General features: G+C 41.0%; 1 protein-coding gene across 1 annotated transcript in view; it reads right to left on the reverse strand.

Moving 5' to 3' along the window:
• Window positions 1-4,789: 4,789 nt before the first annotated feature.
• Window positions 4,790-23,141, reverse strand: part of Nak (Numb-associated kinase) — a 144,261-nt gene continuing 125,909 nt past the window's right edge. Inside the window, exons 15-16 of the mRNA XM_070097506.1 lie at window positions 15,414-15,567; window positions 4,790-10,325 (exon numbers count right to left, since the gene is read on the reverse strand). Of these exons, the coding sequence (XP_069953607.1) occupies window positions 7,940-10,325; window positions 15,414-15,567 (2,540 nt within the window). The 3' untranslated portion in view covers window positions 4,790-7,939. The remainder of the gene's footprint in view (window positions 10,326-15,413; window positions 15,568-23,141) is intronic.

Consider the following 23,141-nt stretch of genomic DNA (forward strand, 5'->3'; position numbering starts at 1 on the left):
GATCAACAGCCCCATGGCCCAGTCTGAGACCAGGCCTCATGGTTGATCAGGGTCTGATCAACCAGGCTGTTACTGCTGGCTACACACAAACTGACGTATGTATGTCAAAGGCCCTAAAATCTGGAACACCCTACCTGAAAATTCTAAAACTGCAGACACATTCATCACCTTCAAAACTACCATCAGAAAACATCTTATCTCCCTGATACACCCTGTCAACTAATTACACGAATACCACCTGGTGGTTCACACTTACACTCACTCACCCATTTGACCATAAACAGAAATATCAATCTCAATCTCAAAATAATGAATCTTAACTAGTCATAAGTTGGCCTGTGATACTCAAATACTGAAACTATGTATAGTGCCAAAACAAAAGCATTCACATTGCTAAACTCACAAACTAGTATTTAGTCACTTAGCCATAATACCAACTTACCTCATAATTTTGTAATATTTTAAACTTAAGATTTAATTTAAGTCTGCCCGAAATGCCTAGCCATGCTAGCTGTTCTAGTGGTACACTCTGTAATTATTTTACTACATGTAAACCACACAATAACCAAATTCTGTAAACTCAGCATTGTAATCCTTATAGAGAATAAACTTTGAATTTGAATTTGAATTATGAACCACAGCCCAGCTGGTCAGGTAGTGACTTTAGGTGCCTGTCCAGTGCCTTCTTGAAGACAGTCAGGGGTCTATTGGTAATCCCCCTTATGTATGCTGGGAGACAGTTGAATAGTCTTGGGCCCTTGACATTTATTGTGTTGTCTCTCAGTGTATGTGTGGTACCTGTTTTTCATTGGGGAATGTTGCATTTCCTGCCGAGTCTTTTGCTTTTATAGAGAGTGATTTTTGGGGGCAAGTTCGGTACTAATCCCTCTAGGATTTTCCAAGTGTATATTATCATGTATCTCTTTTGCCTACATTCCAGGAAATACAGCACAGCACAGTACAGTACAGACACAGACAGACAGACAGACAGACAGACAGACAGACACACACACACACATACACACACACACACACACACACACACACACACACACACACACACACACACACACACACACACACACACACACACACACACACACACACACACACACAACAGAGCAATGGTCAACACACTAGCCGAGGTGGCTAGGAGAGCACACATGGAGGGAGCAAAGTTACTAGTTATGGGTGATTTCAATTATGCACAAGGAGATTGACTGGGAAAACCTGGAGCCCCATGGCGGTCCCAAAACATGGAGAGCCAAGATGATGGATGTGGTACTGGAAAACCTCATGCATCAACATGTTAGAGACACTACCAGAGAGAGACAAGAAGATGAACCAGCAAGACTGGACCTTGTATTCACCTTGAGTAGTTCGGACATCGAGGATATCTTGTATGAAAGGCCCCTGGGAGCTAGTGATCATGTGGTTCTGTGCTTCGACTACATAGTTGAGCTCCAAGTGGAGAGAGTAGCAGGAATAGGGTGGGAAAAACCAAACTACAAAAGGGGGAACTACTCAGTCATGAGGAACTTCCTTCAAAACATTCAGTGGGAGAGAGAACTGACAGGAAAACTAGTACAAGAAATGATGAACTATGTGGCAACAAAATGGAAGGAGGCAGAGGAGAGGTTTGTTCCCAAGGGAAACAGAAATAATGAGAAGAACAGAACGAGTCCTTGGTTCACCCAAAGGTGTAGGGAGGCAAAAACTAGGTGTACTAGAGAATGGAAAAGGTACAGAAGACAGAGAACTCAGGAAAATAAAGAGATTAGCTGAAGAGCCAGAAACGAATATGCACAGATATGAAGGAAGGCTCAGTGACAATATGAAAATGACACAGCATCGAAAGTCAAGACTGACCCAAAGCTGTTGTACAGCCACATCAGGAGAAAAACAACAGTCAAGGACTAGGTAATCAGACTGAGGAAGGGTGATGGGGAATTCACAAGAAACGACTGAGAGGTATGTGAGGAGCTCAACACGAGATTTAAAGAAGTATTTACAGTGGAAACCAGTAGGACTCCAGGAAATCAGAACAGGGGGGGTACACCAGCAAGTGCTGGATGAGGTACATATAACCAAGGAGGAAGTGAAGAAGCTGCTATGCGAACTTGACACCTCAAAGGCGGTGGGACCAGACAACATCTCTCTGTGGGTCCTTAAAGAGGGAGCAGAGATATTGTGTGTGCCATTAACAAAGATCTTCAACACATCATTTCAAACTGGGCAACTCCCTGAGGTATGGAAGATGGCAAATGTAGTCCCAATTTTTAAAAAGGGAGACAGACATGAGGCACTAAACTACAGACCTGTATCACTAACGTGTATAGTATGCAAGGTCATGGAGAAGATCATCAGGAGGAGAGTGGTGGAGCACCTGGAAAGAAACAAGTGTATAATTGACAACCAGCACGGTTTCAGGGAAGGAAAATCCTGTGTCACAAACCTACTAGAGTTTTATGACAAGGTGACAGAAGTAAGACAAGAGAGAGAGGGGTGGATCGACTGCATTTTTTTGGACTGCAAGAAGGCCTTCGACACAGTTCCTCACAAGAGGTTACTGCAAAAGCTAGAGGATCAGGCACACAAAACAGGAAAGGCACTGCAATGGATCAGAGAATACCTGACAGGGAGGCAACAACGAGTCATGGTATGTGACGAGGCGTCAGAGTGGGAGCTTGTGGCAAGCAGTGTTCCACAGGGGTCAGTCATAGGACCTGTGTTGTTCTTGGTATATGTGAATGACATAATGGAAGGGATAGACTCAGAAGTGTCCTTGTTTGCAGATGATGTGAAGTTAATGAGAAGAATCAAATCGGATGAGGATCAGGCAGGACTACAAAGAGACCTGGACAGGCTGGAAGCGTGGTCCAGCAACTGGCTCCTTGAGTTTAACCCTGCCAAATGCAAAGTCATGAAGATTGGGGAAGGGCAAAGAAGACCACAGACACAATATAGTTTAGATGGCCAAAGACTGCAAACCTCACTCATGGAAAAAGATCTGGGGGTGAGTATAACACCGAGTATATCTCCTGAGGCGCACATCAATCAGATAACTGCTGCAGCATACGGGCGCCTGGCAAACCTACGTATAGCGTTCCGATACCTCAGTAAGGATTCGTTCAAGACTCCGTATACCATTTACGTCAGGCCCATACTGGAGTATGCAGCACCAGTTTGGAATCCACACCTAGTCAAGCACGTCAAGAAATTAGAGAAAGTGCAAAGGTTTGCAACAAGACTAGTTCCAGAGCTACGGGGATTGTCCTACGAAGAAAGGTTGAGGGAAATCGGCCTGACGACACTGGAGGACAGGAGGGTCAGGGGAGACATGATAACGACATATAAAATACTGCGTGGAATAGACAAGGTGGACAAAGACGGGATGTTCCAGAGAAGGGACAAAGACACAAGAGGTCACAATTGGAAGTTGAAGACTCAGATGAATCAAAGGGATGTTAGGAAGTATTTCTTCAACCATAGAGTAGTCAGGCCGTGGAATAGCCTAGAAAGTGACGTAGTGGAGGCAGGAACCATACATAGTTTTAAGGCGAGGTATGATAAAGCTCATGGGGCAGGGAGAGAGAGGACCTAGTAGCAATCAGCAAAGAGGTGGGGCCAGGAGCTATGACTCGACCCCTGCAACCACAAATAGGTGAGTACACACACACACACACACACACACATGTTGGGATGTTAGGAAGTATTTCTTCTGTCATAGAGTAGTCAAGCTATGGAATAGCCTAGAAAGTGAAGTAGTGGAGGCGGGAACCATACACAGTTTTAAGGCGAGGTATGATAAAGCTCATGGAGCAGGGAGAGAGAGGACCTAGTAGCAATCAGTGAAGAGGCGGGGCCAGGAGCTATGACTCGACCCCTGCAACCACAAATAGGTGAGTACACACACACGTGACTACTGTCATACACTAACTCATATTCAAATACACATGTATTACCTGCACCTGAAAAAGCATGTTAAGAAACTGGAGAAAGTGCATATGCAACAAGGACTGTTCTTGAACTAAGAGGCATGAACTACAAGGACAGGCTAATGGAATTAGACCTAACAACACTGGAGGACAGAAAACCAGGGGGGACATGATAGCAACATACAATACACTCAAGAGGAATTGATAAGGTAAATAGGGATAGGCTGTTTGAGAAATGGGAACTCAGTGACACCATTGGAAGTTAAAGGGACAAATGAGCCACAAGGATGTTAAGATGTATTTCTTCAGACTCAGAAGTCTGAAATGGAATGACTTTGGTGAGGAAGTGGTAGAGGAAGGCTCCATACACTATTTTAAGAACAGGTATGATAGGGCCCACAAGGCTAAAAGGGAGTGAATCCAAAGAGTGGGAAGTTAAGAGGTGGGGGTCAAGGCCTAAGAACTGACCTCTGCAACCACAAATAGGTGAGTAGACTACATATTAAGTTACCACATCAACCATCTTCCACCAGAACAGGATGATAAAAAAAAAGAAATCATCATCATTCATTCAATAGCTGTCTTGCCAGAGGTGCACAACTATTACAATTCAAATGACCATCTGAACTCTAACATCTTCACTCCTCCTTCAGATTGTATAAAATATAATTTCCACCTCATCCCTCTTGTATTTCCTTTCAAATTTGAGGGGAAAATGGATTAAACTCCTTCTTCCACAAGCAATGCATATAGTAGAAGGTGAATAAAATTCTGGGAGCTACGGGCCAGTAATTACTAAAATAGATAAAGGAAATTTTTGAGTGGAGTTGTTGGGAATGTGTGTGTGCCTGTAGGACAGATACTAACAAACTGATTAATTATTAATGTTATGATTGAAAAGCTAGATGTCTTAGCACTGAGTGAAACAAAGCTAAAAGGGCTGGGGGAGTTTCAGTGAAGAAGAGTAAGTATGATTAACTAAGGTTTATCTGAAAGAATGAGAGTAATTTAAAAGTAAAGTGGATGCCTAATAAAATATGAGGAGGACTGCAGCAAAGGCCACCGGTCCACGAAGGAATGATAACCACATGTGATAAGTACACTCTGGCGGTCAGTGAGCTTTCGCAGAGGATTGGTAAAGTTTAGTTATTCACTACTCTCAATATTCTCATTCAAAGCATTCAAATTTAAATACAACCTCTCCTCACGGTATTATGCCTTTTTTTGTTGTTAAACGAATTCATCGCGAAGTGAGGAGCATATTATAATGGTAGTGGGTTTGTGTCAACCATCTTTGTTATTGTTTTAATGTCACCTTTACACCATTTATAACATTTCTGGTATATTTTTAAATGTTTATACAGTAGTGTACTGTATATTGAAATAAACAGAATAGAGGAAATCAACTCCAATATACATTATTTAGGTATAAATACTAGTCAGAGAGCCTGTCATAAGTCTGAGGCATCAGTAAATGAGTGTGTCGTTAAGTGAGGAGAGGCTATATAATTAAATATAAGAAATTCTCATATCTTCCTTTTTGAATGAAGTAATCTTGCCCCTCATCTTTTCTGGATGTTACTGCACACCACCAATAATTTAGTGTCAGTGAAATTAATTTAGTGATTTGACGAACATGTGCTACAGCATATTGCATTATTGTTCTCCATACATAAGAGTAAATATTGCAGCAGTCTATAATGGCATACTACTGAATTACAGAATTACCTCAGTATAGAGAAAAACTTTGCAGCAGTTTATAGTAGCATGCTGAATTAGTATTATCTGCAGTACATATATACAAAAACATTGCAGTGGTTTATAACAGCATACTGCATGATTATCTCTAGTATACAGAGAGGAAAATACTGTAGCAGTATATAACTAAATTAGACTTTGACACAGAGTTAAGAATAATAATAATGTACTGCAGTATATTTACAATTCATAACCAGACAGTTGTGCATGATTTTGGTCCTAACCTAATAATATACTGTATATTAATATACTCTTTCACTGTCAGCAAGTTTCCAAAATCATTAAGAGGTGATGAGGACTGAGTTACACTGCCACTCACTACTTTGGTCTGTCCTGACTACTGTACTCCAGTGCAATTTATTCTCATTTAAAAAATATGTTTTATTTTTTCAATGTATCTACTTCATTACTATTTTAACCAACAAATTACCCAGAGAGAAAAAACATTCAAAATAAATAATGTATCAAAATTCTAACCTAAATACGTATTTGAATTCAAGAATAAAATGTGATACTACTGAAAACTTGGAGCTGTCTCTTCATGACTTCTCCAAAGTTAAATAGTGTCATAAACAGAAGAATAATCTTTGTGTTTATATAACATCTGCAACAATGAACATCATGTAATGTCTGCAATGATGATCATGTCAAGTCTGAATCAATGATCATTGTATAATGTCTGCAACGATGATCATTGTATAATGTCTGCAACAATGATCATTGTATAATGTCTGCAACAATGATCACTGCTGAATTAAAATTAAAACATAATACAGTTTTATATAAAATAAAGCGGTAATACCTTTTAGGTATATTTCTTTGTCATCTTGTCAAATAAAATTATATTAATTTATTTTTTAACACATCAGCTGTTTCCCACCGAGGTTATTATACAAACTGAAATTTTGTTATGTATGAGTTGAGGAGTCAAGATTACACTTGAGCAAACTTTTTATCAAATTATCCAATGCAAATTAAACTTCTACAAAACACTTTCTCAATGAGAAAGCAATATTAGCAAATTATAATCACCTCTGTTGGACAATGCAGTACATTATACTCATGAATCAGTCAGTCAGTATTCCAGCACCAACACACCTGCCACATACAACTATCCAGCAAAAATAATATTGCTGCACTAAGGCTGTGTCTCAGCAGAATTCATAAGAATATACCTGCACAAGAGAAACTCAACTTTACTTCACATTACAGAGATGCATTCGAGTATTTGTGGCTCTGGGTGTGGTGTGGAATTCGGAGATTTTGGCCAACTTCGTCAGCACAGGTTTTTTTTCTACATAATATTATAGTTTATAGCTATAAATTTACCAAGTATTTGGCCAACTTTGTCAGCACTGGTTTATTTTTACATTATGGTTTATAGCTATAAATTTATTGAGGTGGCATTTCAGTTCACTATTTCTGCTTAATGAAGAAAAAATCAGCACTTGTGTTTCTAAGGATTTGTTACAATCACAAAGAGTAAATTCCTTTCTGAGGCCATCAGAGATAAGTTCAATACTGTATTATGTGTTCTGGTGATAATAACAAACTGATAGATAACTTGAGACTTTGAGAGGAACCTACACTCACCTCCATATTATAATTCAGTGTCAAACAGATATGTGATATGCAAAGTTATTTGATCAGTGTTGGTGGAGATGTCATCAACCACTAATGGATGCCACAAAGTTGCTTTACCAGTGTTGGTAAAGATGTCATCAACCACTAATGGATGCCACAAAGTTGCTTTACCAGTGTTGGTAAAGATGTCATCAACCACTAATGGATGCCACAAAGTTGCTTTACCAGTGTTGGTAAAGATGTCATCAACCACTAATGGATGCCACAAAGTTGCTTTACCAGTGTTGGTAAAGATGTCATCAACCACTAATGGATGCCATAAAGTTATTTCATCAGTGTTGGTGGAGACATCATCAACCACTAATGGACGCCACAAAGTTCTCCAGTAAACCAACACCCTTGAAAAGGACTAACAACACATCATTTATAAAAGCATAATTTCACTGTATAAAAATTTGTTTTTATTATAATGCTGAAATAATTATGCCTATTTTGTAAGTTTATTATATTACAAATAATTTACTAAAGATTCTGTACCCTGGTGTTAGCACACACACTCCTTCAAAACACTGTATTAATGAACATAAGATTAATAGTCTCAAGCAAATACATCCATGAAAGGTATATGCTACGACATTTCAGCGATTATCAAGTCACTCTTAGCGTCCTAACTTGGAGAAAGGATTGATGCCTCGTTTCAGTGATCCAAAGCGTGTGCCACCAGTGGTTCTTAGATCAGAGTCATCTTCCTCGGGACTCTGAAGGGAATCTCCACCTCCTGCCTCTTGTCTGCTCCTTTCTAATTCCCGGCGATTTCTATCAGCCTCACACCGGTTATCTTCTAGGGTAAAGTCCTCAAAACTCATATTAGAAATTCCAACAGACTCAAAACTTACACTTTTCTCTGGTTTGTCAACTTTCTTATCTAACTTCTCAAGCTTTTTACTTTTCTTGCTAATTTTTTCCTTTTTAGAATGCCCAAATTGTTTCATTGGAAGCACCATCATATTTTCTTCTTCAAATTCTTCACTAATGTTCTTATATTTTAATCTATCTTTACTACGATCTCTATGCCTAGGTTTTCTATTGGCTGCCACAGCACCTTCATCACTGGACGTGTCAGAGTCTGAGAGTTTTTGGTGTGTAGTTCTGGGTTTGCGGAAACTAGGGGGTGTTGACTTCTTCACCGATTTGGAGACTTTAAACTCTCCAAAAAACTTTTCCATGTGACCATCATCACGTGCCATCTGAGCCATTTGTGCTTGAAGAGCAGAGCTCATATTAGCTGGCAATGTTTGACTTTTTCCACCAGCCATCTGGCTAGTTCGCTGTCCTATAACTGGTTTAAATGGTACAGCGCCAAATAAATCAGCATCATCGAGGTCTGCCAAATTTCCCTCTTTCCCACGAGAAGTGGGATGGATTTTGAGAGCACGGGGAGTAGAAGTGTGCATAGGCATATGTGCGGTAACATCTGACTGGCTGAAATATTGTGACTGACTGGGACTGCTAAACTGTGCAACACCATTTAAGACTGTTTGACTGTGAGATGAAAATTCTTTGGTATCACTAGATGGAGTTGTTGATATTGTGACATCATTAAAAGGTGTTGATCCAAAGAGGTCTGTACTCTGAAAAGAGGGTGAATTCACAGATCCTGCAGTTGAGTTGGGAGTGAGAGAATCTAAACTTTGGGACATTACACCTTGGCCGGGCTGAAAAATTTTAAGTGGTGCTCCGGACAAGGATTGTTCGGTATGAGCAGGCGACCTTCCCGACTGACTTGGCAAGTGTGCTAGCGGCTCTTGAGCTACTACCAGTCCAGCTGCAACTGGACTCTCATTGACAAAAGGATTAACAAATGGATTTTTAGTTGTAACAGAATTAACAATTGATAATGACTCTACAACTGCAGTTATGTGAAAAGGTACAGGGACATTCTCATAATGGTGATAACCAGGAGTTATTGTGCCATTTTCTATACTACTGCCACTTGGATTCAAGACAACATTTTCATATATAGGATACTCCTCACTTGGAGATTCCTCATAAATGATATCAGCTTGAACAGGAATTCTAATTGGCTCACCTACTTGCTCTAGTACTTCTGGGCTGCCTATGTGAACAGGAGCTGGGGAACTGTTTGCCATTGGGGGCGTTATAATGGGCTGGCTCGATGACTCTAAAGGGGAGACTGTGTTACTTGATGGTTGACTACGTGTCTGAAAGACTTTTTTGTTAAACTTTTTAAGTGAAGTTTTAAAAGGAGCTAAGGCGAAAACATCTTCATCACCTGCACATTCCCGCTGCCTCTGAGATTCATCTAAGGAAGTTTTCCTAAATGGCCTTGGAACGTGAAAAATGTTGGAACGCACTGTCACTTGGTCTGGCTGCTGTGCAGGTTGTTGTTCTACATGCTGATCTTCTTGGTCATCAGAGAGTTTGCTCTCCTCTTCTCCTGAATCCAGTTCATCATCTTGAAGGAGAGGTTTCTCTCCATACTCATGTCCTAATAGTCTATCTTGGGCACATTTTCTGTTCTCTTGTTCTTGGAGAGCTCGAGCACGGGCTCGCATGGCTGCCTTACTTGGCTTTGGTCCGCGTCGTACAAGCTGTGAAGGATCACCCCCCTCTGCTATCTGTGGATCTTCCTCATGGGTAGTGACACTCTCACACTCAGCATGGTATACTGAGGAACTTATGGTTTCTGAGATGTCTCCACGGTCACAGTTGTCATAATCATATTCATCATTAATTCTGGCCTTTAAATCACTAGCCGAGCCTATAGAGTCATCGTCAGATACACTACAGATGAAGACACTGTCGGATTTACCATCTTTAGTTGCTCCAACAGATTCATCCCCTTCCTTTTTACTCTTCCCTCTCTTTTTTCTCTCTCGACGATGCCTCTTTTGTCTAGTCTCTGCCGATTCAATTGACAGCTGTTGTAGGGGCTGCTGCTCCTTACTTTGACCTGTTGACTCAGCATGCCCTTCATCCTCACTCTCCTCATCATGGGCGTTTTGCAGTTTTTCGTATTTAGATCTGGTGGCAGAACCATTTAAAGTTAAAATCAGCATCTATAACAACACTTTTAAGATCTAGCTAACAATATCTAAAAAAAAGATTGGATAAATAAGCTATTACCATTTATTATGGGAGAAGAGTGTCAATATAACAGTACAGTATTACAAATGAGGATGTAGGATACACCAGATAAGCATCAGTATGACACAATGAGCAACAATTACTGTGTGAATATTATCACTCTCAATATTATGGTATATTTGTGGGGAAGTGCTAAACCATTGGGATCATGCAGTAGCCAGGATATATAAAGCCATAAGGTTTATTCCAAGGAAGGAAAAGGTAGCTTCAATTCATGGATCAACTGCCCTTTGCTGGCATGAAGACACCCTCTCCACTTTAAGGATGTGTACTGAGTCAACATATGCACTCATGTACTGTAGGGAAAGAGGACAATGCCCAGACTTCAGGACTGATACAACTGGCAAATCTTTTATGGCAAATCTTTTACTTTCAACCCTATTATTATTATTATAATCAAAATGAAGTGCTAAGCCACAAGAGCTATACAGCACTTTGAACCTTAACATGATAGATTTATCTTTAAATTAACCCAAAAATCAGAAATCAAACTAGACTGCACTTTGATCTGCTCTGAATGGTGTTTTATTTATTTAATTTGGACATGATACACAGATGTACAAAGAAATACAGTGGTTAAGTGTAACATGCCAAAAGCCCCTTGTATGCAGAGTATTATGGGCAGGCTTAAAATTAACTTAAGATTAACTAAGCAATGATATAATCAGTGGTAAAAATTATAGTAATAACAATTAAGCACAAATGAGTATTTCAAAGACAGGTCATATGGTCATTTGCTGAGTTGCTGTGCATTCAATAGAATGGAGTATTCTATTAGGTAATGTAATTAAAAAAACAAAGTTTGATAGGTTAACAGATTATACATTTATGAGATACAGTTATTCAGTATTTATTTAGTTGTAGGTGAGTAAGTGATTTTTAAGAAGAGACTTGAATTTATAAACAGACAGTGTTTCTTTTATATTCACAGGTAATGAATTCAGTTGATAATGGTGCAAGACGCACTAAAATTTCATCTAGTTTAATCATCAGTTTGCGTTAATAATGAAGTGTGCCAACCATAGCACAGGACTAACAATTTCTGCTCTTCTGAAGTAGTCTGCAGTGTCCACTACAACACAATAGATGGTTTCACATGGTAGTCACACAACTAGCATGAATTTTGGTCACAACTTATCCTTCTTGTGCTTAAGTGCAATTATAAAAAGTTTGTAATACTTGTGCTACCACTTGTCTTTGATGCTCTGAGGAATGCCAAGTGCACCTCAGTGAGAGGACAGAGGACATCCTGAATATGGCTGAGTTATACAGTAAACCCTACATATGACAAACCTTGATATAATGGACAAAATCTGCTGAGTAAATTGCATTTTTTAACTTCTTATTTTAAATTTTTGTTAGAACATATCTGTATACTGTGTAGTAAAGAGCAGTACAGGTCAGTCATCACTAATCCGGCAATCAGTTATCCGGTTCCATCAGTTATCCAGCACTAATTTTGGCTAGCATAATTTCAAATTTCATCATTATACTGACTCAGAAATTGTGCAGATGGTTGTAAATCAACAGCAGCAAGCCAGTGAAGGAGAAAGCAGTGATGAAAATGATGAAGATGTAGCAGTCTCTATTGATAGGTTAATTAAGTGTATTGTAACCTAAACACTCTGTAATCTGGTAAACTCACCAATCCGGCACACTACAGGTCCCAATGATGACAGATTAGTGATGGCCGACCTGTATATTAGATATGCAGTAGTAACTTTGTGATTTTTCAGCAATATTCTGATTTACTAGCCAACTCGGAGGTTCCTCTTTATTAGTAAGTTATATTGAAGATTTACTGTACATAATTATTATTACCTGTTTTGTGGGAAATGACAAATTCATAGAGGTCATATAGCCTCTGGGAAATGGGAGGTAATGAAGTTTCACCAAAGAGGAGGAGGATGCAGAAACAGAATGCACAACATAGGTACCTTTCACACCAGAAAACAGTATAACACATGTGAATCACAAAAATATAACTTTGTGAAAACCACTAAACAAAAAAAAAAAAGGATATGAAGAAAAAATTATTCCCTAGGACTGTCATTGTAATTTTATGTCTGTATTAGCATTATTATTATTCTTGATGTGAGTCATGGGTTTTGATTAAACACCGCAGTAAGGGAAGAGGCTGGGGGCAGTGGAGATGTCATGTTTGAGAACAATGTGCAGTGATACAGAAGATGTTACAAGCCCAACACTTCCAGTATTTTAGTCATCATCTAAGACACACATTGCTTATGAAGGAAGAATTCTCACCCAATTTTCCATGAACTGAAGGGAAATAAAACAGGGGCAAAAACTATCAACAAATTCAGAAAAAAAAATTAGGATGTGAACACACACATCTATACACAAATAACCCGCACATAAAAGAGAGAAGCTTACGACGACGTTTCGGTCCGACTTGGACCATTGACAAAGTCAATGGTCCAAGTCGGACCGAAACGTCGTCGTAAGCTTCTCTCTTTTATGTGCGGGTTATCTGTGTATCGTTCCAGTCACGGTATTGTGCCTTTTTGTTATTTACACACATCTATGCATATACAGCATATACATTAATATCATGTGTATACCACCTGAAATATTGCCTGAACCTCACTAATACTGACATTCATAAGTACTGACATTCACAAGAAAGAAGAGAGAATTGTAAGCATTAGCATTGCTGTTTCCAAAATGCACCACATGCTAGTGGCTTTCCTTTAAGCTTAACAATATTTTTAAATTTTTATGAGGTTAACCATAGAATTGATGAAGGAAAAAAGGCGAGTGGTGCATGAGGTATATGTGGAGACAAAAACATTATCTATGGAGGGAAAGAAGGGAATCTATGAAAGTAGAGTGGTACCAACACTCTTATATGGGTGTGAAGCTTGGGTTGTAAATGCTTCAGTGAGGAGGCGGTTGGAGGAAGTGGAGTTGTCCTGTCTAAGGGCAGTGTGTGTGTAAATATTATGCAGAAAATTCGGATTGTGGAAATTAGGAGAAGGTGTGGAGTTAATAAAAGTATCAGTCAGAGGGCAGAAGAGGGGTTGTTGAGGTGGTTTGGTCATTTAGAGAGAATGGATCAAAGTAGAATGACATGGAGAGCATATAAATCTGTAGGCAAAGGAAGGCGGGGTAGGGGTTGTCCTTGAAAAGGTTGGAGGGAGTGGGTAAAGGAGGTTTTGTGGGCGAGGGGCTTGGACTTCCAGCAAGCATGCTGAGCGTGTTAGACAGAAATGAATCGAGACGAATGGTTTTTGGGACCTGACAAGCTGTTGGAGTGTGAGCAGGGTAATATTTAGTGAAGGGATTCATGGAAACTGGTTATTTTTATATAGTTGGACTTGAGTAGTGGAAATGGGAAGTACAATGCCTGCACTTTAAAGGAGGGGTTTGGGATCTTGGCAGTTTGGAGGGATATGTTGTGTATCTTTATACGTATATGCTTCTAAACTGTTGTATCTGGGTGCCTCTACAAAAACAGTGATTATGTATGAGTGAGGTGAAAGTGTTGAATGATGATGAAAGTATTTTCTTTTTGGGGATTTTCTTTCTTTTTGGGTCACCCTGCCTCGGTGGGAGACAGCCGACTTGTTAAAAAAAAAATATATATAAACTATATTTTGCATACTGCAGAAAGAAATAAAGTTGTTTGTTTTTAAGCATTTGTGTGAAGCTAAACTAAACTGGTATGGAAAAATAAACTTAAATTCAAAATTATTCACAGAAGACTTCAGTAAAATTGTTAAATAAAAAAACCACAAATCTGGATGTGTCACTATACATGTACAGAGGAACCTCGGTTTTTGTATGCCCCGGTTTTCATAGGAGTCAGTTTTCGACGACTTTTTTTGTCTAAATGTTGTCCCAGTTTTTATACATCCGCTCGGTTTTCGTAGAGCTGACAGTGGTCCGCCATACCAAATGTGTCCACCTGCCTGCGCCCATGCAAATCATCCCACACGTTCTGACTCAGTCTGGCTTTGTTTCTCGTTGAGTGAGCATTTCCCCATGCGTTTGGATAACAATTCATAATAACCAATTGTTTTTTGTGCTTGTTTATTGAGTGCAACTGCTAAATAAACCACCATGGGGCTAAAGAAAGTGTCAAGTGCCAGCCCTTTGATAAAGAAGGCGAGAAACACTATAGAATTCAAGAAAGAACTCGTAGCAAAGTACGAAAATGGCAAAGTGGAAAGTGAAAAGTAGCAAAGTATGAAAGTCACTGCAGCTTAGGAAATTGCTTCAAAGGAGGAGAAAGAGAGAGGGAAGAATGTGCCTTCTTCAATGATTAAGGACATGTGTGCAAAGTGGAATGAGTTGCAAAGTTTTGTGGAGAAATGTCACTCTAACAAAGCTGTTGCAAGCTGTGTCTGCAACATATTCAATGGCAATGCCTTGTCCCATTTTAGGAAAATCTTAAAGAGACGCCAGAAACAGACCTCTCTGGATAGATTTTTTGTGCGACAAGGGTCCAATGACTCTTAAGATGGTCCTAGTGCCAGTAAAAGACAAAGAAGGGAAGTAACCCCGGATAGGGCCTTGATACCTGAAGTCCTTATGAAGAGAAATTCCCCTTCTAAACAATAACCTTTCCTCCTCCCTCTCCCCTCCTCGCCGTCTTCCATACGCCAACAAGTGTCTTCAATAAAGGTAAAAGTGATGTTAAATGTTCATTTATCCATTTCATTAGTCCTTTATATTTATTTCTCATTGTTTTCTGTTTGTAAAATTATTGTTATTCTCTATAAAATGTATTTTTTGTTAATATTTTTGGGTATCTGGAACAGATTATGTAACTGGATTTACATTTTTCTTATGGGAAATAATGCTTCAGTTTTCGTTGAATTTGATTTTCATCAGACTTTCTGGAACAAATTAATCACGAAAACCGAGGTTCCACTGTACTTATACTGAGGGATTGGCTGTATTGTACCATTAAATATTGTACAAGATGAGACTGCTTCACACCTGTCTTCCAGTGGAGGTCGTGTGAAGTAAGACGAGGATAGTCCAAGTGTTGTCTGATCAGTTGCAGCATCCTTGGAGTCATGAGAGCCGTGAGAGGACACACTGGAGTGCCGACTTCGCTCACACACAGGTGGAAGCACAGTTATCATAGAATCTGGCAAGTACAGTAAATACTCATGAAGAATTTTATAAATGTAAGAAATTACAGATGGTGATGAATGACTCATAGTAATACACTCATGAGGAATGAGAAGTGATTAGGTTTGATTCAAGGAGATGGTAGCTTCAATTCCCTGGATGAAGAGCTCTTCACCAGCAGCAAGGCAGCCTTCTTGAAAGGCAAAAGATCCAAAACAGTTACTTTACATAATTTGTGTGAACCATGAGAGAGACAATCATTGACAAATGTTATGATACTTCACTTGCTTCTTGACCATCGGCAGCAGCAGCAGCAGTCACTTACAGTAGTAGTTGTTGAAAAGACACACACACAACCTTCACTACAAGCTTTTGTTGGAACAAGTTAAGCTCTGTGGAGCTTTATCATGCTCAAACTCTGCATACGACAAAATGTTGTTAATAAAGTTTGTTTTGAAGTACAGACGCTACCCTACTTATGAACATTCGAGTTACGAACATTTGGACATATGAACAGACATCACCTCAAGTTTATTGTACCAATTAAAAAGGTAATAAGTTTTTTATTACAGTATTTATTATTAAAATATACCTTTTTATTAAGAGCCATACATTACTGATACTGTACAGTATTGTCTGTATGTCTTCAATGAACAAGGGCGCAGAGAGAGAACAATAATAATAATAATGATAATAATATTAAAAACAATAATAATAATTGTAACAATAGAAAAATGGCAAAAGTAACGACTTATGAACAATTCGAGATACGAACAGCCTTCTGAATCGTAACTTGTTTTGGTCCTACTTGGATCATTTACAAAGTCACTGTGACTTTGTAAATGGTCCAAGTCAGACCAAAACGTTGTTGTAAGCTCCTCTCACTTATGTGTGGGTTATTTGTGTATTGTTCCAGTCAGGGTATTGTGCCTTTTTGTTATTTATTTGTTTTGAAGTGTGTGTCTTTGTCTTCTTAGATATCATCAGTCGACCATGTCAAGGCTGGAGTAAGGTCTAACCTTTGGTGGCATCTTGGAGCCGCCACTCCTGCCAAGATTGGAGTGAGGTCTACCCTTCAGTGGTGTCTGGGAGCCGCTACCCCTGCCAAGACTGGAACAAGGTCTACCTTCCAGTGGTGTCTGGGAGCTGCCACCCCTGCCAAGACTGGAGTAAGGTCTAACCTCTGGTGGTGTCTGGGAGCTGCCACCCCTGCCAAGACTGGAGTAAGGTCTAACCTCTGGTGGTGTCCGGGAGCTGCCACCCCTGCCAAGACTGGAGTGAGGCCTACCCTCCAGTGGTGTCTGGGAGCCACCACCCATGCCAAGACTGGAGTGACGGCTACCCTCCAGTGGTATCCGGATGGAGTCAGGTTTACCCTCTGGTAGTGTCTGGGAGCCACCACCTATACGAAGAAGACTGGAGTGAGGTCTACCCTCCAGTGGTGTCTGGGTGGAGTGAGGTCTACCCTCCAGTGGTGTCAGGGGACAACTTATGTTTCATACACAAGTTTATCAATTAATGTTTATGTTATGGAGGCTATGCAATATGCAGGTAAAGTAAAACCATGAGTTAATGAACCTCTATTTAATGTATTTTGGTAACAATAGAAAAAATAAGCTGGAATTGTCCGTCATTGATACTTCGAGTAGCAGCATATAGGTATACCTGAAGTATACCTGGAGGGAGTTTCAGAGGTCAATGCCCCACAGTCTGGTCGATGACCTGGATAAGGGCCTGATCAACCATGCTGTTACTGCTGGCCACACGCAAACTGACGTACAAACCACAGTTCGGCTGATCGTGTACTGACTTTGGGTGCCTGTCCAGCTCCCTCTTGAAGACAGCCAGGGGTCTACTGGTAATCCCCTTTATGTATACTAGGAGGCAGTTGAACAATCTTGGGTGGGGACTGTTACTGTCTATGCATGCAGAAATAAAGAATTATTACTAGTTCTTTGTCTGCCTGGATTTATCTACACTTTATTATAATATAAAATACTGTACAGTACACTGTGATTAATCATGGTCTCTAAAGCAAGTATTGGTGTTTGGAAAAAGTGTGCAATTATTAACTCGGTCAGTCACCACCAGCCAAATCAGCAGGAGGCGCCTTATCCACCATTCATACCTACGAGCACCCACTGATTCAGCTGGGTAATAGAAGGCAATACAAGCTCACCACCAAGATAAGGCTGTACCTCAGGGATCAAAATATGTGTAAAGCACATCTGTATATGGATTTTCTTCCAATATCTCTGTAATTTTGCTGCAAGAGAGGATCTTCCTTCTCTAAAGCCATAATGACCCAGGATGTGAAGCTGTTGCCTCTATATAAAATTAAGTGAACTTCTTAACATCCTCCTAGATTTATGGTGTGATGTTAATGCTATTGTTCTATAGTAGCTTAACATCACTATGCTGCCTCCTTCATCAGGTATGTGACTAGTTAACAGTCTAAGTCAGACCAAAATGTAGTCATAAGTTTCTTTCTTCTATGTGTGGGTTATTTGTGTATTGTTCCAGTCACAGAATTGTGAATTTTTGTTTTTTATCTGGTTTGCTTCTTCCATTTTATTGACAAAACACTAGAACTGTTTGGTTCTTCAGTATTGTCAACATTCTGTTTTTAACACTATCAAATTGACACTATCACAAACAACTTGTTCCTGTTCTGATCAATTCACTTTCATAGTACATAAATCATAATCATAAATCAAGTAAAACTTTTCAAAGTATTTTTAGCATTCCATACTGCATATGTATTATTACATTCAGGGGGGAGGGGTAGTGCTAAACCCATAAGGGTCATGCAGCACCTGGGGAAATGGGAGATAATATGGCTCAAGGTGAAGAGAGGTCAGGTCTAACTTGCTGGAGTAAGACTGCTTCACTGGTATCAAAGAACCTATCTTGAGTGGAGAGAGATACTGGTCTCTTAGACAAGCATCTTGTGAGGGGAAATAATGCCTCACCCAGAGAAGAGACTCCTACACCCAGGAACAAACTACTCAACCCTCACCAGTGAATTAAGTTGACCCAGCATAAGGGACCTTTGTAAGGTAAGTGTTCACAATTGAAACTGCCATCCTTTATACTACAAATCTCTCAGATAACTTCCTACAGTATCTGTTGTGTATTAACACACAATGTAATGTATTTTTTGTGAATACATTATGAGTATAATACTGTACAGATATCATTATTAAAACTACAATATTCATTCACATTTATCAAATTATAAAAACAGTCTAAACTACACTATTACATACAGTGGTACCTCGGTATACGACCTTAATAAATTCCAGAAGGCTGTTCAAGTCCCAATCTCTTCGAGTACCGAACGAATTTGTTCCCATAAGGACTAATGTAAAGTACATTAATCCGTTTCAGACCCCCAAAATTACTTACAAAAGCACTTACAAAAATACACTTACATAGTTTATCGAGTTGGGAGCTGGACATATACCGAGGTACCACTGTGCATATTTTATTCTAGACTAAAAATTTTGTTATACTGTACAGTACCTGTAAATTTGTCCTATACTTGCTGACTCTTTCTATGATATATATTTTACAGCTATGTAATTACTGTACTGTACTTCCAAATGATGATTATTTATATTTGATGTACGTACTAATAATCAGTTGTAATAATGTAGCTTAAGATCTACAGTTATATTACCTTTAGTCTTGCAAGAGTAAGTGTTTTTACAACAGTATGGCAATGTTTCTAACCCTGCACAGCAGTTTTATTTTTTGAAATAGTCCTGACTGCAATTTATTTATGTTAATCTCTCCAATTTTTACTGTCCGTATTTCTCTGACCTTGTCACTCACTCTCTCTCTCTCTCTCTCTCTCTAACCTTTCTTCCTACTCCAATCTCTGAACTATAAAGCTCCATCTGTATCTATCTTAATAAAAATTAACAAGTAATTACAGGTATATTTCAGTGTATTACTTGTCATGTAGCACTTAGTGTAGTTCATCATTCCAGGACACCAGGCGTGTGCACACACACTCGCGGCAAACTTTCAGAAAGTTATAATGGACGTTTAAAAAAGATGATCCCTGGAGAGTTCATTTTATTAATAAATGCAGTAAGCTTTCATATAAAGCTTCTCTATATGGTGCAATTTTTTATAAATGTGAGTGAAAAAGTACATCCATAAGTAAATAGCAAGTTAAAAAGCCTTCAGAATATGCACTATTAAATTCTGAATGTAGCTTATCAGTTAATTGCATTTACCCCCCCCCCCAAAAAAAAAAAAGAAAACACACTAGAGGAGCTTAATAAGAGAAGTTACTCTAACAAAAATTGTTGAGTGTGTTCACCACTAAAATTTTCACATAAGTGTACAGGATGTATCATGTTATTGAACACTTGTTGAACTTCTTGTATTTGATGATCACTGAAAGAAAGAGAAAACAGTGCTTCAATAATATATGGCTTCACCGAGGGTGGCACATCCTGCTGAGCACCCTGCATAATAAACTGAGCACTGAAGATGGGCCATGACTGGCACACATCAATTGCACAAACTAAAGCAGGTAATCACACATGTACTCTAAATAAGTGTGGCAGAGATTGTTGCATATTGTGTGATATCTTATCTCTCCAGTACCGGGTTCCTCTACCACCCCCTCAGTGACTGCTGTACCACACCCTCAGTGACTGCTGTACCACACCCTCAGTGACAGCTGTACCACACCCTCAGTGACTGCTGTACCACACCCTCAGTGACTGCTGTACCACACCCTCAGTGACTGCTGTACCACACCCTCAGTGACTGCTGTACCACACCCTCAGTGACTGCTGTACCACACCCTCAGTGACTGCTGTACCACACCCTCAGTGACTGCTGTACCACACCCTCAGTGACTGCTGTACCATACCCTCAGTGACTGCTGTACCACACCCTCAGTGACTGCTGTACCACACCCTCAGTGACTGCTGTACCACACCCTCAGTGACTGCTGTACCATACCCTCAGTGACTGCTGTACCACACCCTCAGTGACTGCTGTACCACACCCTCAGTGACTGCTGTACCACACCCTCAGTGACTGCTGTACCATACCCTCAGTGACTGCTGTACCATACCCTCAGTGACTGCTGTACCACACCCTCAGTGACTGCTGTACCACACCCTCAGTGACTGCTGTACCACACCCTCAGTGACTGCTGTACCACACCCTCAGTGACTGCTGTACCACACCCTCAGTGACTGCTGTACCATACCCTCAGTGACTGCTGTACCACACCCTCAGTGACTGCTGTACCACACCCTCAGTGACTGCTGTATCACACCCTCAGTGACTGCTGTACCATACCCTCAGTGACTGCTGTACCACACCCTCAGTGACTGCTGTACCACACCCTCAGTGACTGCTGTACCACACCCTCAGTGACTGCTGTACCATACCCTCAGTGACTGCTGTACCATACCCTCAGTGACTGCTGTACCACACCCTCAGTGACTGCTGTACCACACCCTCAGTGACTGCTGTACCACACCCTCAGTGACTGCTGTACCACACCCTCAGTGACTGCTGTACCACACCCTCAGTGACTGCTGTACCACACCCTCAGTGACTGCTGTACCATACCCTCAGTGACTGCTGTACCACACCCTCAGTGACTGCTGTACCATACCCTCAGTGACTGCTGTACCACACCCTCAGTGACTGCTGGACCACACCCTCAGTGACTGCTGTACCACACCCTCAGTGACTGCTGTACCACACCCTCAGTGACTGCTGTACCACACCCTCAGTGACTGCTGGACCACACCCTCAGTGACTGCTGTACCACACCCTCAGTGACTGCTGTACCACACCCTCAGTGACTGCTGTACCACACCCTCAGTGACTGCTGGACCACACCCTCAGTGACTGCTGTACCACCCCCTCAGTGACTGCTGTACCACCCCCTCAGTGACTTCTGTACCACACCCTCAGTGACTGCTGTACCACACCCTCAGTGACTGCTGTACCACACCCCTCAGTGACTGCTGTACCATACCCTCAGTGACTGCTGTACCACACCCTCAGTGACTGCTGTACCATACCCTCAGTGACTGCTGTACCACACCCCTCAGTGACTGATGTACCACACCCCTCAGTGACTGCTGTACCACACCCTCAGTGACTGCTGTACCATACCCTCAGTGACTGCTGTACCACATCCCTCAGTGACTGATGTACCACACCCCTCAGTGACTGCTGTACCACACCCTCAGTGACTGCTGTACCATACCCTCAGTGCCTGCTGTACCACACCCTTCAGTGACTGCTGTACCACACCCTTCAGTGACTGCTGTACCACACCCTCAGTGCCTGCTGTACCACACCCTCAGTGACTGCTGTACCACATCCTCAGTGACTGCTGTACCACACCCTTCAGTGACTGCTGTACCACACCCTCAGTGCCTGCTGTACCACACCCTTCAGTGACTGCTGTACCATACCCTCAATGACTGCTGTACCACACCCTCAATGACTGCTGTACCACACCCTCAGTGCCTGCTGTACCACACCCTCAGTGACTGCTGTAACACATCCTCAGTGACTGCTGTACCATACCCTCAGTGACTGCTGTACCACACCCTCAGTGCCTGCTGTACCACATCCTCAGTGACTGCTGTACCACACCCCTCAGTGACTGCTGTACCATACCCTCAGTGCCTGCTGTACCACACCCTCAGTGCCTGCTGTACCACACCCTCAGTGACTGCTGTACCACACCCCTCAGTGACTGCTGTATCATACCCTCAGAGCCTGCTGTACCATACCTTCAGTGACTGCTGTACCACACCCTTCAGTGACTGCTGTACCATACCCTCAGTGACTGCTGTACCATACCCTCAGTGACTGCTGTACCACACCCTCAGTGACTGCTGCATTACAGAAGCAGTGATTCTGCTGTGCTACACAAGCAGTGACTGCTGTGCTACACAAGCAGTGACTCTGCTGTGCCACACAAGCAGTGACTCTGCTGTGCTACACAAGCAGTGACTCTGCTGTGCCACACAAGCAGTGACTCTGCTGTGCCACACAAGCAGTGACTCTGCTGTGCTACACAAGCAGTGACTCTGCTGTGCCACACAAGCAGTGACTCTGCTGTGCTACACAAGCAGTGACTCTGCTGTACCACACCCTCAGGTTAAACAGGGCTTTTAACAAATTGCATCAATCATTACTAATTCACTGCTAATGTTACCAGTTGTCAGCTGCGTAAAAAATTTGCTATCATTACTAGATGGCTGTTGGACTGATAAATTTACTGTCATAATGCAGATATAATCATAACAATTCTAATTCACAGTCCAACAATATCCATAAATTTTCCAAGTCACAGCAAATTTTGACAAAAGATGGATTCTTCCAACAGTTTAGGCCAAGAAATGGGTTGGTGAGTTCTTAGTCGGGAACTGTGGTTGCTCAAGCCCTGCCACCACAGTAAAGTGACCCAGTGTCAGGTGGCACAAACCACATCATCGTGATAAGACAATGTCATGGGTCACACACCCCACAACCACAGTAAGGCAACACAAACTCTGTCACAACAGTAAGGTGGTAGTGTCAGAGGAC

The sequence above is a fragment of the Cherax quadricarinatus genome, chromosome 58, assembly GCF_038502225.1.
Source record: "Cherax quadricarinatus isolate ZL_2023a chromosome 58, ASM3850222v1, whole genome shotgun sequence".
In the NCBI taxonomy this organism is placed as follows: domain Eukaryota; kingdom Metazoa; phylum Arthropoda; class Malacostraca; order Decapoda; family Parastacidae; genus Cherax; species Cherax quadricarinatus.